Source organism: Haliotis rubra, unplaced genomic scaffold, assembly GCF_003918875.1.
Source record: "Haliotis rubra isolate DU_JTF1 unplaced genomic scaffold, ASM391887v1 Scf514, whole genome shotgun sequence".
Classification (NCBI taxonomy): Eukaryota; Metazoa; Mollusca; class Gastropoda; order Lepetellida; family Haliotidae; genus Haliotis; species Haliotis rubra.
Window position 1 is genome coordinate 115,433 of NW_025767207.1, and position 16,030 is coordinate 131,462.

The 16,030-nt window shown below is 39.4% G+C and overlaps 1 protein-coding gene across 4 annotated transcripts in view; it reads right to left on the reverse strand.

Moving 5' to 3' along the window:
* The window catches only part of LOC124292335, a 32,293-nt gene that overhangs the window by 13,446 nt on the left and 2,817 nt on the right, over positions 1 to 16,030 (reverse strand). For 3 of the 4 annotated variants that reach the window (XM_046729421.1, XM_046729419.1, XM_046729418.1), the window contains exons 2-5: positions 15,323 to 15,539; positions 9,124 to 9,219; positions 5,658 to 5,724; positions 669 to 852 (exon numbers count right to left, since the gene is read on the reverse strand). In XM_046729421.1, coding sequence (XP_046585377.1) covers positions 669 to 852; positions 5,658 to 5,724; positions 9,124 to 9,219; positions 15,323 to 15,539 — 564 coding nt within the window. Of the gene's footprint in view, positions 1 to 668; positions 853 to 5,657; positions 5,725 to 9,123; positions 9,220 to 14,401; positions 14,487 to 15,322; positions 15,540 to 16,030 lie in introns of those variants that run through there. The other variant, XM_046729422.1, reaches the window with a different exon arrangement.

The window sequence follows — 16,030 nt, forward strand, 5'->3', positions numbered from 1 at the left end:
GACTAGTATGCTATCGTAAAATTAAATCACTATAGACAGTACAAAATAAAAATACAGATCACCAACAGAATATAATTTAGAAACAGTCCATGAACAAAGACCTAACTCTGTGTATCGTCTGAGAAATTATAACCTTATTTCATCACAAGAGTTTATGTACAATAATATTGATGACACAATATTCATATCGATAAAAATAAATAATCTTTCCCATATATATTTCTGCTTATCAATCTTTTACACCAACCCTACCTAAAAGCCTGCATTGGTCATAAGAGGCCTAATTTGCTGTGTAGATATGCATCTGCCTAGTAGGGATCCCGCCACCCTGATCCATTCATCCACTCAATATATTTCCTATAAACCACTAGTAATGTTTACTAGAATCAGTCTTCTGTAACCATTGCTTGTAGTAAGAGACGACTAATGGGATCGGGTGGTCAGGCTCACTGACTTGTTGGATCAATGTCATCAAATCCAAATTGCCTGGATTAATGATGCTCTTACTGTTGATCACTGGATTGTAAGATCCAGACTTGATTATTTACAGACAACCGTCATATAGCTGGAATATTGCTGAGTGCGGCGTTAAACAACAAAACAAACCAAAAAGTAATGTTTATCCTTGAGGAAGCTGTTACATAATCACAAAGAGCGGGGAGACTCACTGTTGTGGCAGATCCAGCATCTCCTTGACGCTGCGCTGCGGCTTTGTCGTACATGCTATCACCTTCTGGATCATCCGTGTCGAGTTCATGTACTTCTCCTCCAGGGTTTTCAGGTCCGATCTCAGACAGTCTAGGTTCTCCTCATGATATGTCGTCAAGTGTTTTTTTATTTCTTCCTTTTTATCTGAAACATATATAGAGTGAGTGAGTTATATGGGTATGACTGATAGGTGAGTGAGTGAGTGAGTGAGTGAGTGAGTGAGTGAGTGAGTGAGTGAGTTATACGGCTATGACTGATTGGTGAATGAGTGAGTGAGTTATTCGGGTATGACTGATAGGTGAGTGAGAGTGAGCGAGCGAGTGAGCCAGCAAGAGCGTGGGTGGGTGGGACAGCGAGTGAGCGATAGACAAATGAGTGAGTGAGTGAACGTTGGGTGAGGTAGGTAGTGAGTGAGTGAGTGATGGATGAGGTGGGTAAGCAAGAAATGATCAAGTGACCAGTTCATATAGTCATAGCTAACTCAACAGTAACGCTACCATTGAAATGAACAGTTCACAGATGAGTGAACTGGTGAGTGAGAGTGAGTGAGTTATATGTGTATGAGTGAGTGAGTGAGTGAGTTATAGGTGTGAGTTATAGGTGAACAAATGAGTGACAGGTGAGTGAGTGAGAGTTATAGTTGTGTGAATGAGTGAGTTATATGTGTATGAGTGAGTGAGTTATAGGTGAATGAGTAAGTGACTGATAGGTGAGTAAGTTATATGTGTATGAGTGAGTGAGTGAGGACTGATCAAGTAACCAACTCACACACAGTGGCGGATACAGCTTTTTGAGAAAGGGGGGAAGGGCACACTATTCACCCGAGTTTCAATGGTCATTTAACAAACTTTCAGCACAAAAGGGGGGTGCGTAACCCTGCACATCCTGTAACCTACACAAAAGAGGGTCATATTGTCAATGAATGTCAGAGAGTCAGGTACAACCAGTCACATCCTGTAACCTACACAAAAGAGGGTCATATTGTCAATGAATGTCAGAGAGTCAGGTACAACCAGTCACATCCTGTAACCTACACAAAAGAGGGTCATATTGTCAATGAATGTCAGAGAGTCAGGGTACAACCAGTCACATCCTGTAACCTACACAAAAGAGGGTCATATTGTCAATGAGTGTCAGAGAGTCAGGTACAACCAGTCACATCCTGTAACCTACTACCAAAAGAGGGTCATATTGTCAATGAGTGTCAGAGAGTCAGGTACAACCAGTCACATCCTGTAACCTACACAAAAAGAGGGTCATATTGTCAATGAATGTCAGAGAGTCAGTACAACCAGTCACATCCTGGTACAACCAGTACAACCACATCCTGTAACCTACACAAAAGAGGGTCATATTGTCAATGAATGTCAGAGAGTCAGGTACAACCAGTCACATCCTGTAACCTACAAAAAAGAGGGTCATATTGTCAATGAATGTCAGAGAGTCAGGTACAACCAGTCACATCCTGTAACCTACACAAAAGAGGGTCATATTGTCAATGAGTGTCAGAGAGTCAGGTACAACCAGTCACATCCTGTAACCTACACAAAAGAGGGTCATATTGTCAATGAGTGTCAGAGAGTCAGGTACAACCAGTCACATCCTGTAACCTACACAAAAGAGGGTCATATTGTCAATGAGTGTCAGAGAGTCAGGTACAACCAGTCACATCCTGTAACCTACACAAAAGAGGGTCATATTGTCAATGAGTGTCAGAGAGTCAGGTACAACCAGTCACATCCTGTAACCTACACAAAAGAGGGTCATATTGTCAATGAGTGTCAGAGAGTCAGGTACAACCAGTCACATCCTGTAACCTACACAAAAGAGGGTCATATTGTCAATGAGTGTCAGAGAGTCAGGGTACAACCAGTCACATCCTGTAACCCTACACAAAAGAGGGTCATATTGTCAATGAGTGTCAGAGAGTCAGGTACAACCAGTCACATCCTGTAACCTACACAAAAGAGGGTCATATTGTCAATGAGTGTCAGAGAGTCAGGTACAACCAGTCACATCCTGTAACCTACACAAAAAGAGGGTCATATTGTCAATGAGTGTCAGAGAGTCAGGTACAACCAGTCACATCCTGTAACCTACACAAAAGAGGGTCATATTGTCAATGAGTGTCAGAGAGTCAGGTACAACCAGTCACATCCTGTAACCTACACAAAAGAGGGTCATATTGTCAATGAGTGTCAGAGAGTCAGGTACAACCAGTCACATCCTGTAACCTACACAAAAGAGGGTCATATTGTCAATGAGTGTCAGAGAGTCAGGTACAACCAGTCACATCCTGTAACCTACACAAAAGAGGGTCATATTGTCAATGAGTGTCAGAGAGTCAGGTACAACCAGTCACATCCTGTAACCTACACAAAAGAGGGTCATATTGTCAATGAATGTCAGAGAGTCAGGTACAACCAGTCACATCCTGTAACCTACACAAAAGAGGGTCATATTGTCAATGAATGTCAGAGAGTCAGGTACAACCAGTCACATCCTGTAACCTACACAAAAGAGGGTCATATTGTCAATGAATGTCAGAGAGTCAGGTACAACCAGTCACATCCTGTAACCTACACAAAGAGGGTCATATTGTCAATGAATGTCAGAGAGTCAGGTACAACCAGTCACATCCTGTAACCTACACAAAAGAGGGTCATATTGTCAATGAATGTCAGAGAGTCAGGTACAACCAGTCACATCCTGTAACCTACACAAAAGAGGGTCATATTGTCAATGAATGTCAGAGAGTCAGGGTACAACCAGTCACATCCTGTAACCTACACAAAAGAGGGTCATATTGTCAATGAATGTCAGAGAGTCAGGTAAAACCAGTCACATCCTGTAACCTACACAAAAGAGGGTCATATTGTCAATGAATGTCAGAGAGTCAGGTACAACCAGTCACATCCTGTAACCTACAAAAAAAGAGGGTCATATTGTCAATGAATGTCAGAGAGTCGGGTACAACCAGTCACATCCTGTAACCTACACAAAAGAGGGTCATATTGTCAATGAATGTCAGAGAGTCAGGTACAACCAGTCACATCCTGTAACCTACACAAAAGAGGGTCATTTCGTCAATGAATGTCAGAGAGTCAGGTACAACCAGTCACATCCTGTAACCTACACAAAAGAGGGTCATATTGTCAATGAATGTCAGAGAGTCAGGTACAACCAGTCACATCCTGTAACCTACACAAAAGAGGGTCATATTGTCAATGAATGTCAGAGAGTCGGGTACAACCAGTCACATCCTGTAACCTACACAAAAGAGGGTCATATTGTCAATGAATGTCAGAGAGTCAGGTACAACCAGTCACATCCTGTAACCTACAAAAAAGAGGGTCTTATTGTCAATGAATGTCAGAGAGTCAGGTACAACCAGTCACATCCTGTAACCTACACAAAAGAGGGTCATATTGTCAATGAATGTCAGAGAGTCAGGTACAACCAGTCACATCCTGTAACCTACACAAAAGAGGGTCATATTGTCAATGAGTGTCAGAGAGTCGGGTACAACCAGTCACATCCTGTAACCTACACAAAAGAGGGTCATATTGTCAATGAGTGTCAGAGAGTCAGGTACAACCAGTCACATCCTGTAACCTACAAAAAAGAGGGTCATATTGTCAATGAGTGTCAGAGAGTCAGGTACAACCAGTCACATCCTGTAACCTACACAACTGACTGACTGAGTTTAGTTTTACTCCGCTTTTCGCAATATTTCAGCAATATCACGGCGGGGGACACCAAAAATGGGCTTAACACATTGTGCCCATGTGGCGTGACGAGCCAACGCTTTAACCACTAGGCTACCCCACCGCCCACCTACACAAAAGAGGGTCATATTGTCAATGAATGTCAGAGAGTCAGGTACAACCAGTCATTAAGGTGTCCCAGCTTACAGTAAAACAATATAAGGACACTTTACTTTCCATCCGGGTTAGAATTGGAAATTTTAACTATAAATTGTACATTGATGTACTTATTCTATCTCACAGTGTGCACTTCTCTCTCTACTTCAACCAAGACAGGTCCAGCTGTAGGAGAGGGGGAAGCGGTCGGGTGGGAGAGAGGCCAGAAGATTATTATTTTTTTCTTATGTATTTTTATTTCCCATCAGTATGTTGTACATCATATTTCAAGATGAAATGTAATTTTTACATGTTATAATATACAGTCATATTCATTACTTAGCTGATACATAATAAGAGACGCTGTACATTGCTTGTATTAAGTTGTATACATTTCCATATACATGCACGTACTCCATATATATACCTCATGTACACATACATAATCATACATACATACACATACATATATATATATATATACACTTACATATATATATACGATTGTTTATATAGATACATCATGGGTAATGAAATTCGAAAAGAGTGTATGGAAGGAAGACCAAAAAGTATAAAATTGTGTTTGCCTCGCATTTGAAAAGGCAATATATTTTGTGGCTTTATAATAATTTAGTATTTCCCGTTGAAAATATTGAAAGTTTGGCCAGAAGATTTGGTTCAACTTAGCCTACCACACGTTTCCACACCTTGGTCGAAGTAGAGAGAGAACCATATACCATGAGATAGGATAAGTTTAAAAATCAGGGCCTAGATTTTCGAAGCTCTTTAGCTCTAAGATAGTCGTAAGTGCCATACATTAACATTAACTTACGATTATCTTAGCGCTAAGAGAGCTTCGAAAATCTAGGGCTTGGTCATAAAAGGCAACTTTGACTTGGTAGACACATGTCATCATATCCCAATTGAGTATATCGATGCTCATGCTGTTAGTCACTGGATTGCCTGATCCAGACTCGATTATTTACTGACTGACGCCATAATGCTGGAATAATGCTGAATGTAGCATTATACAACAACAAAAAATAACACAAATATTCTTCCCATCCTGTTTCAGAAACAGCTTACCATGCAGCACGGTCTGAAGCTGCTGAAATGCCCCGTCTATCTCGGCACACATCTTCTTGTTGGACAACTGAAACAACATCAGAGTCACAATCAAGACAACATCCACACAATACTGACCAGTACAAGTTATGTATCCACTGACCAGCAGATGTGTCTCTGTCAGGGATGGCCAGTTCACACCAAGTTCATCATGTTTATATTTTGTTTTCAAATGCTTATAGTTCCTTTCTAGAAGTCAACCTTTTAAGGCTCAAAAGATTTATTATTATTATAGGACTATTATTATAGGATATTTATACAGCGCACATATCCTCGCAACTAGTACATGCTCAAGGTGCTGGTATTTTCCCTTGATCACCGGATGCCAATCTCAATGGCACATCGCATTACTAATCTCAACTCCCTGGGGAGCATACAATTCTTGCAACCACTAGGCTCACCGAGTTAATGCGACTTTCTCATCCTTACTAGGTACCCAATCACATCTGGGTGGACTGGGACACATAGTCACAGTACTTTGTCCAAGATTTACTGCACGTTGCTGTACCCGCAACTAGGTGTTTGCACGTATTAATGTGGCCACCATCTGGTCATATACCAACAGATTTGTGGGTTCTTTAAGTGCACAGGGTTGTGTACTGTACACTAGGGCTTGTGACAACACAAAGTTGACTCCACGGTTTTTACACCAGTAGGTGGGCTTAATCCCGACACCTCAAGCTCACTGGATCACCAGCCTGGCGCCTTTGCCAGCATGCCCACCATGCCCCACCAAGATCCAAATTTGTACCAACTATTTTGTGAATCTGCTTTTCTCAGACCGAAATGTGGTCAATCAACCTTGACCTTGTTGAAAACAGCCATTACTTCTTACCCTGCCTGGCACTTTGCATTAACGGGATGAAACAAGGACTTGTCGGCTCGGAGTCAGCATATGTAAGTCAGCATATATACTCCCCATCAAAAGTTTAGACTCACTAGTGTAAATGTTGCCACTCACTTCAGTCAACTGATCTAAATTAAATTTTGCAAAATATTCTATACAGTTTAAGGGTACTGTTTACACATGAACTGATGTATTGTAAAACAAATTCGTAACGTTGAAAAGATTATTGTCACGAGTTCAATAAATGATGAAACTCAGTGAAAATTGGCGAATTCTTAACAAAACTTTACACCAAAACGCAGCTGTTCACATGCACGACATTTGCACATGCATTTCAGCAATTTGATGCATTATCCTCGTACAATTCATCTGCATAAGGTTTGCAGTTGGTTCTCTTAAGTTAGTGGAGAAATTCATCTTCGATGTACTGACTGACTGAATTTGGTTTTACGCCGCTTTAAGCAATATTCCAGCAACATCACGGCGGGGGACACTAGAAATGGGCTTCACAAATTGTACCCATGTGGGGATTCGAACCCGGGTCTTCGGCGTGACGAGCCAATGCTTTAACCACAAGGCTACCCCACCGCCCCCATCTTCGATGTAACTACATATATATACATAACATATAGTGAGTGTTTTAAGTGAGTCTAAACTTTTGATGGGTAGTATATGAACTGTGGCATGCAATCCGAGTCAGATTGTAATATAATACTATCATTAATCAGGATTCGTATTGTCAGCTTCACCCAAACACACACACACACATCACTATATATATGAGTGATATAATCTTAACCCCACATTAAACCCCATCTTACCACTGACCATTTCAGTTCATATTATACTATAGCGGGTGGTAGCGTAGCTTAGTTGTTAGAGCTTTCATTCCTCATGTAAAATACCTGGGTTTGATTCCCCACATGGGCACGATGTGTGAAGTTCTGGTATCGCCTGCTTTAATATTGCTGGAATATTGCTACATGGAGTGTAAAACCTCACTCACTCCATTTCTGCTACTGCCTGATTAATATTGCTGGAATATTGCTGCATGGAGTGTAAAACCTCACTCACTCCATTTCTGGTACTGCCTGATTAATATTGCTGGAATATTGCTGCATGGAGTGTAAAACCTCACTCACTCCATTTCTGGTACTGCCTGATTAATATTGCTGGAATATTGCTGCATGGAGTGTAAAACCTCACTCACTCCATTTCTGGTACTGCCTGATTAATATTGCTGGAATATTGCTGCATGGAGTGTAAAACCTCAGATAAGCTCCATTTCTGGCAAACTGCCTGATTGAAAATATTGCTATTGAATATTGCTGCAAATGGAGTGTAAAACCTCACTCACTCCATTTCTGGCACTGCCTGCTTTAAAATTGCTGGAATATTGCTGCATGGAGTGTAAAACCTCACTCACTCCATTTCTGCTACTGCCTGATTAACTATTGTCTGGAATATTGCCTTTGCATGGAGTGTAAAACCTATCTCACTCCATTTCTGCTACTGCCTGATTAATATTGCTGGAATATTGCTGCATGGAGTGTAAACCTCACTCACTCCATTTCTGGTACTGCCTGATTAATATTGTTTCAGAGGAATATTGCTGCATGGAGTGTACAAACCTCACCCAAAACTCCATTTCTGGTACTGCCTGATTAATATTGCTGGAATATTGCTGAATATTGCATGGAGTGTATAAAACCTCACTCACTCCATTTCTGGTACTGCCTGCTTTAATATTGCTGGAATATCGCTCCAAGGAGCATAAAACCTCACTCACTCCATTTCTGGTACTGCCTGATTAATATTGCTGGAATATTGCTAAATGGAGTGTAAATCCTCACTCCATTTCTGGTACTGCCTGCTTTAATATTGCTGGAATATTGCTAAATGGCGTGTAAAACCTCACTCACTCCATTTCTGATACTGCCTGCTTTAAAATTGCTGGAATATTGCTGCATGGAACGTAAAACCTCACTCACTCCATTTCAGATACTGCCTGCTTTAATATTGCTGTAATATTGCTACAAGCTGCATAAAACCATATTCACTCACTCACTCCATTTCTGATAGTGCCTGCTTTAATATTTGTCGGATATTGCTACAAGCAGCGTAAAATGATACTCACTCTCTCACTCACTCCATTTCTGGTACTGCCTGATCCCTATGGTCTCTTAAATGGGACTTTGGTAGCTGGTGATCGAATGCAATCTCTTTTTGATGATAAAATACTAGTTTAGTTTTGAATATATATCTTAATCAGTGAGTCAGTTTTGCTGTTAATATACAAATGTACTTCTGTACCGTAAATGCATAACCTTTGACAGACATGATATGTCTGAAACACATCGGGGTGGTGGGGTAGCCTAGTAGTTAAGGCGTTCGCTCGTCACGCCAAAGACCTGGGTTCGACTCCCCACATGGGTATAGCATGCGGAGCCCTTTTCAGGTGTGCCCCTCTCTGCTATTGCTAGAATATTGCTAAAAGCGGCATAAAACTAAACTTACTCACTCACTGAAACACATCAGTGTGACTTTAATTCCTCACTCACTCATACACTGCATCCTCACCTCGATCTCTTTCTGTGTCATCTTCCTCTCCTCCATCTGTGTCTGGAGCCGCTTCTGCAGCACTTGGAGCTCATTCAGATCATCAGCCACCTTCTCCTGCAACACAGTAGCCATGGTAACAGAATAATCATTGGTAGTGTGTCCTGATATTGCTGCCTCATTTATTGTAACACACCATGATATTCAGGTCATAAAATTTATGTGTATCATGTTACTAAGTTTGGGACATCTTTGTGAGATATTCACAAAAGGATTAATTTAGACTTATTCAAAAAGAAGTGCCCACATAGCAAAGGCTTGTTGGGCCAATGTTGGTATATGGTTGGTTGGTTGGCCAACGGTTTGACAACATTGGCCCAACATTATCTTAATGACTTAAAAGTAACAGTTGCTTTGGACACGTTGGTTAAAGAGTGGGCCAACATTTGAAAACTTCCCCTGATCTTACATCTATTTCACAAAGTTGGCTCAACGTTCGACCAACATTGTGAATAAAAGAGTGAACACACAGCCATTTTTAGCCATGTTTTCATATTAAGATTTTGATGAATGTTGAAATAATTACACAGAAAAAATGAAAGAATCTATTTCTCGGTCTTTCAACTATGATGCAGTGAATTTTACAGCGTTGTTATCTCCAAATTGAATACCAAACTTGTCATCATTGATAGCTTCACCTGATATTCAAAGAGCAGACGACACTACATTTCTGGAGACCTTCAATTGGTAAATATGCATTGTTATTTCTGTGATACTGAATTGTGAATATATTGTGAAATAATTGGTTTAAACCATTATTTCAAGTTAAAGAAACTGACACATACAGTGGAAACCGCCTAAGTAAAGACCGCTTAACTAAACATACCGGATAAGTAAACACTATTCTTTGGTCCCGGCAAATTTCTTCATTAATTGTCATTATTAGAGTCTGGTTAACTAAACTCGGATAAGTAAACAATACCGCTTAACTAAAGGTTTTTCACTATCCCTGGAAGTAAATTCCTTAACAAAAGAGACCGGATAACTAAATTAGCGATCACCACATAATCCGACATGAGGGGCACGTGTCAGTCTCCAGCTAAACAAACATCCTACATACAGCTTGCTGGCGACGATGGAGACAGTGTAATGACAGGATACAACATGGTGGCCAACTATGTTACAGAGAAGGAAATGAAGAAATGTTTCACAAAGAGACAATCCCTCATGACAGCTTTTGTGGAGTAAAAAGTTAGACTGTTAGACTAAAATATTTTGTTTCATTATGTTTGATTTTTATTACTTTGTATTATAAATGTATTACTTAACGCAATGAAATGTTATGGAATAAAACATGTCATATTACTTACAAATGTTGTCTGTTGTTCTGCTGAATACATATACATGTACATCGTACATGCATGTGGTTGTCATTTCCGGGTTTTGATAAGTTTGGAGAAGTAAAATACCTGATAAGTAAACAATTTTGGCGAGTCCCTTGAAATTTTACTTATCAGGTTTATACTGTATGTGGTTATTAAAATGAACAGAACAAAACTCTGTATACATTAACCTTGTGAAAATTGATGCTGATTTGGATAAATAATTTCAAGGGTGTTGCATAACATTGGTGAATGATACCTACGATGCAAGTGTTGACCATTTAGTGATGCCTCTTTGCAAGTTTTGATCATTTGATGAAAGTTTATTGCAAGCATTAACCATTTAGTGAAATTTATGTTGTAAGTGTTAACCATCTAATGGAAACCTATTATAAGTGTTGATCATATTGTTATAGGGACTAATTCAGGACAGCCATCATCCAAATATTTATAAACTATGTACTCAAGACATGTGAGACTTTATTGTAATTATTTATATGATGTTAATCTGTATTCTATGCAATCCTTATCACTTCCGCATTGTACATTGACTTGTCAGGCAGTTAATTACTGTATATGACATTTATAACTTTTATTGGTCATCCCCCTTGGCCGTGTCTGCCATCACATCAACTAGTCAAGGAAGTGCTATTGTTTTTCTATCTGTCAATTGCTGAGTCATCGCCTGTCCATTGTTGTCAAAAACTGTATATATACTTAGTATGCTCACATCTATAGAGTGAAAGAGTAGTACGAGTCCGGTATTCCGACTGTCTGTAGGGACAACCACAAGCAGGAGAATGCCGCTCGTAGGAAACGCCCTCGGGTTGAGCAGGAACTCCGCTCACCTCATTTATGTCTTGTGTATTTGTTTGTCATATAACTAAAGAAGTTTGAGCTCAACATATTCCTTTGTCTTGTCAACGTATTGTACGTACACTTCGTCTTAAACATGAGTTAATTCCCTAGTCGACTCATATATGACACGTTGACAATAACTATTTATGATATGGGTCTTGGATCCAAGTGATGGTTCCGGTGAAACCCCTTATCTAACTGGCGTGCTGGTCTGCTTGGGGGAATTAACTCAGCAAAGAGTCCGAAGTCACAAGAAGCTAGTCACAATTTTATTTACAAGAACGGAATAACAAGCGGAAGATTGTCAACGCGTCGTATATGAGTCGACTGGGGAATTAACTCATGTTTAAGACGAAGTGTAGGTACAATACGTTGACAAGACGAAGGAATATGTTGAGCTCAAACTTCTTTAGTTACATGACAAACAAATACACAAGACATAAATGAGGTGAGCGGAGTTCTGCTCAACCCCAACATAGTTTTTAGTTTTTAAATATTTGGACGATGGCTGTCCTGAATTAGTCTCTTTAACAATATAGTGAAACTTCTGATTCAAGTGTGGACCATTTAGTGAAACTTCTGATTCAAGTGTTGACCATTTAGTGAAACTTCTGATTCCAGTGTGGACCATTTAATGAAAACATATTGTAAGTGTTGATCATTTGGTGAAACTTCTGATTCCAGTGTGGACCATTTAGTGAAACTTCTGATTCAAGTGTGGACCATTTAATGAAAACTGTTGTAAGTGTTGACCATTTAGTGAAACTTCTGATTCAAGTGTGAACCATTTAGTGAAACTTCTGATTCCAGTGTGGACCATTTAGTGAACTTGATGCAAGTGTTGACCATTTAGTGAACTTATTGCAAGTGTTGACCATTTAGTGAAACTTCTGATTCAAGTGTGGACCATTTAATGAAAACTGTTGTAAGTGTTGACCATTTAGTGAAACTTCTGATTCAAGTGTGAACCATTTAGTGAAACACACAAGACGATACCCATGGTGAAACATACGATGAGCGTGCTCAGACAACTGCAGAGTTCAGTTATACCTTGAGGATCATACTTAGTTGCATTGTTCAAACTGAAGAAACATCACAAGATCATAAATCATGGTGGAATATTGCTGAGCTTGGCTCTGAACAACTAACAAATACAAAACAAGAAAAAATTGTGTCCAGGGACATGGATGCCCCCGCTGACATTCATAAGACATATAAAGATCAATAATTGAACAAAATTCACGAACAAGTTCAATAAACATCTATGCAACTATGACATGCACACCTTTCGAGTCTCAATGAAACACATGTATAAGCTTAATCAGTTCTGTTGAGCAGTTTTTGTGGAGAAGTGGACAGACTTAATCCCCTATTTCACTATCATCAGAGAGAAATTCAACAACATTTATCTAAGTTTAAAATTCTCTAAACATACAAAAACTTATAAAATACGAAAACAAAATATGAGATGCACACCTTTAGAGTCTCTATAAAAGACATATGTAAGCTAAATGAGTTTTGTGCAGTGGTTTTTGAGGAGAAGTGGATAAAGTACACACCCTGTTGTATGGGACAAACTGGATGAATAGAGCCAATTCAAGTTCAAACATCTGTAGAAGTGACAAAATTAAGATATTGGATGAACAAGGTATGAGACGTACACCTTTAGAGTCCCAATGAAAGACACATAAAAGGCCAATTCTGTTGAGCAGCTTTTGTGGAGAAGTGGATAGACTTCACCCCCTATAACACTATATTCAGAGAGAAATTCAACAAAATTTATGCAAGTTTAAACGGCATTAAAATTGGAAAAATAAATAAAATACAAAATAAAAATATGAGATGCACACCTTTAGAGTCCCTATAATATAAAGCACATGTGTAATCTAAATGAATTCCATAAAGTAGTTTTTGAGGAGAAGTGGATAACATACACCCCCTGTTGGATGGAACAAACACTGGCTGAATAGAACCAAATTCAACTAAGTTCAAACATCTGTAAAAGTGACAAAATTAAGATATTGGATGAACAAGGTATGAGATGCACACCTTTAGAGTTCCAATGAAACACACGTAGAAGCTCAATCAATTCTGTTGAGCAGCTTTTGTGGAGAAGTGGATAGACTTCATCCCCTATAACACTATATTCAGAGAGAAATTCAACAAAATTTATCTAAGTTCAAACGGCATTAAAATTGGAAAAATAAATAAAATACAAAATCAAAATATGAGATGCACGCCTTTAGACTCCCTATAAAGCACATGTGTAATCTAAATGAATTCCATAAAGTAGTTTTTGAGGAGAAGTGGATAACGTACACTCCCTGTTGGATGGACTGACTGACTGAGTTTGGTTTTACCCCGCTTTTAGCAATATTCCAGCAACATCATGGCGGGGGACACCAGAAATGGGCTTCACACATTGTGCCCATGTGGGGATTCGAACCCGGGTCTTCGGCGTGACGAGCCAACGCTTTAACCATTAGGCTACCCCACCGCCCCCTGTTGGATGGAACAAACACTGGCTGAATAATACGAGATTCAACTAAGTTCAAACATCTGTAAAAGTGACAAAATTAAGAAATTGCATAAAAAATTACGAAATGCACACCTTTAGAGTCCCTACAAAAGACATGTAGAAGTTCATTCAATTCTGTTGAGCAGTTTTTGTGGAGAAGTGGATAGACTTCATCCCCTATTTCACTCTCATCATAGAGAAAATCAGCAAAATGTACCTAAGTTCAAATGTCTCTAAACTTACAAAAAAAACCAATAAAATAAAAAAACAAAATATGAGATACACACCATTAGAGTCCCAAGAAAGCCCATGTATAAGTCCATTGAATTCCACAGAGCGGTTATGGTGGAGAAGTGGATAGAATGCATTCCCTGTTTCGTACGGACGGCAGACGGACACTGAGGGTAACCCTATATGCCCCTGCCATATATGGCGGGGGCATTAAAATATCACATTTGCATCTAAACAACAGTCAGGAACTTGAACAACCAACAAACACCATGCAGTTCAACTCTGCTAAGTTTGACTTAAGTCTCCCAACCTGGAACGTTTGCTCTGGACAAAGCATCTTCCATTGTTTGATGACATCACTTAGCTCCATGCTGAATATGCGGCACTGTAAATGATGTCACCAGTTACCATGGTTACTCTGTTAATTGACTGTTACAGGTGTAATAACAAAGTCTGTAAAAGGATCAACAATAATACCATATGAACTATTTTCATTTCAGAAGTGTTATAATTTGGACAGACATGGCCATTTCACGAATTATAAAAGCAGAAACGTTTAAGTGTGTGTTATTTCGATTTTTGGCTGACTTGATGACCTGTTTTCTTTCATAAAGAAATGTTGGAGATTTATTACACATTATGAAAAGGTATCTAAATAATGTGAAGCAATTTTTGTCTCTTTCTGAAAAATACATTTACAGAGTTATCCCCCTTTTATGATTTTATAGATGACCCCTCTAATAATTTGTATGCCTATATAACATTAACCATGAGTGGCCATGCAATTTATTGACATAATCCTTACACAATTGTATATGTTAATAATAACATATCAGTTTATGTTCAAATTTTGTTTTATCAAGAAAAATAATCTGCAGTTACCCTTAATACAACTCTATTAAACATTTTATTTGAGCATATCACACAGCTATCTTTCCACTTCATATTGCAATCACTCTTGGTTTAAAATTTGGAAGCTATAGTTGGTAAATCAAATTTTAAAGAGTCTTGTAGTTTACATGAAATACATGCTGAGTCATGGATTTAGCAAAACTAGTAGGCTAAAGCCACAGCTCTGATTTCTAAGACTGAGTTCTTTTCATCCATCAGGTAATTTCACAATGGAATCCATGTTCAAACATTTTGCCCCTCTAGATACATCTTTTATGTCACCTCTTGGGGAGCTCCTTCAGAATTCAGCACTTTCGGATTCAGAGAGGAGTAAACATACCCGTAGAGTCATGCAGTCGCGGAGTTTATTGACGCTGATGATGTCGTGACTGAGGTGTGAGTCACGCATGCACAGAGCACACACAAGCTTATTGCACGACAGGCAGGCAATGTTCTTCTCTATCATCTCAGCTGCATGGACGTCACACTGGGAGAATGGTTCGGAGGCTGCCTTCAGCATCTCCTCGCACTCCGTACCACCAACTTTGTCACCCGGCCTGAAACACAGTCACTGTAGTATAAGTCTTGAAACATCTGAAACACTCTTGGCATCAGTGAGTGAGTATGGTTTTACGCCATTTTCAGCAATATACCGGTAATATCATGGCGGGAGACACCAGAAATGGGCTTCACACATTGTACCCATGTGGGGAATCGAACCCGAGTCTTCGGCATGATCAGCGAACACTTTAACCACTAGTCTATTACACTGTCCCCATGGCTTCAGACACCAGACAATAATGGAGAAACAATATGGTGATCAGTGTATCCCAATACGAGGAATGGTTGGGTTGTCTAGTGCTTAAAGCGTTTACTCATCCCACCAAACACCCAGGTTCAATTACCCACATGGGTACAATATGTGATGCCCATTTCTGGTTTCTGATATTGCTGGAATATTGCTAAAAGCAGCATAAAACTGAACTCACTCACTCACTCCAGTACAAGGCCCAGTCACTATAGTATTTGTCTCCACATCAACAGCTTC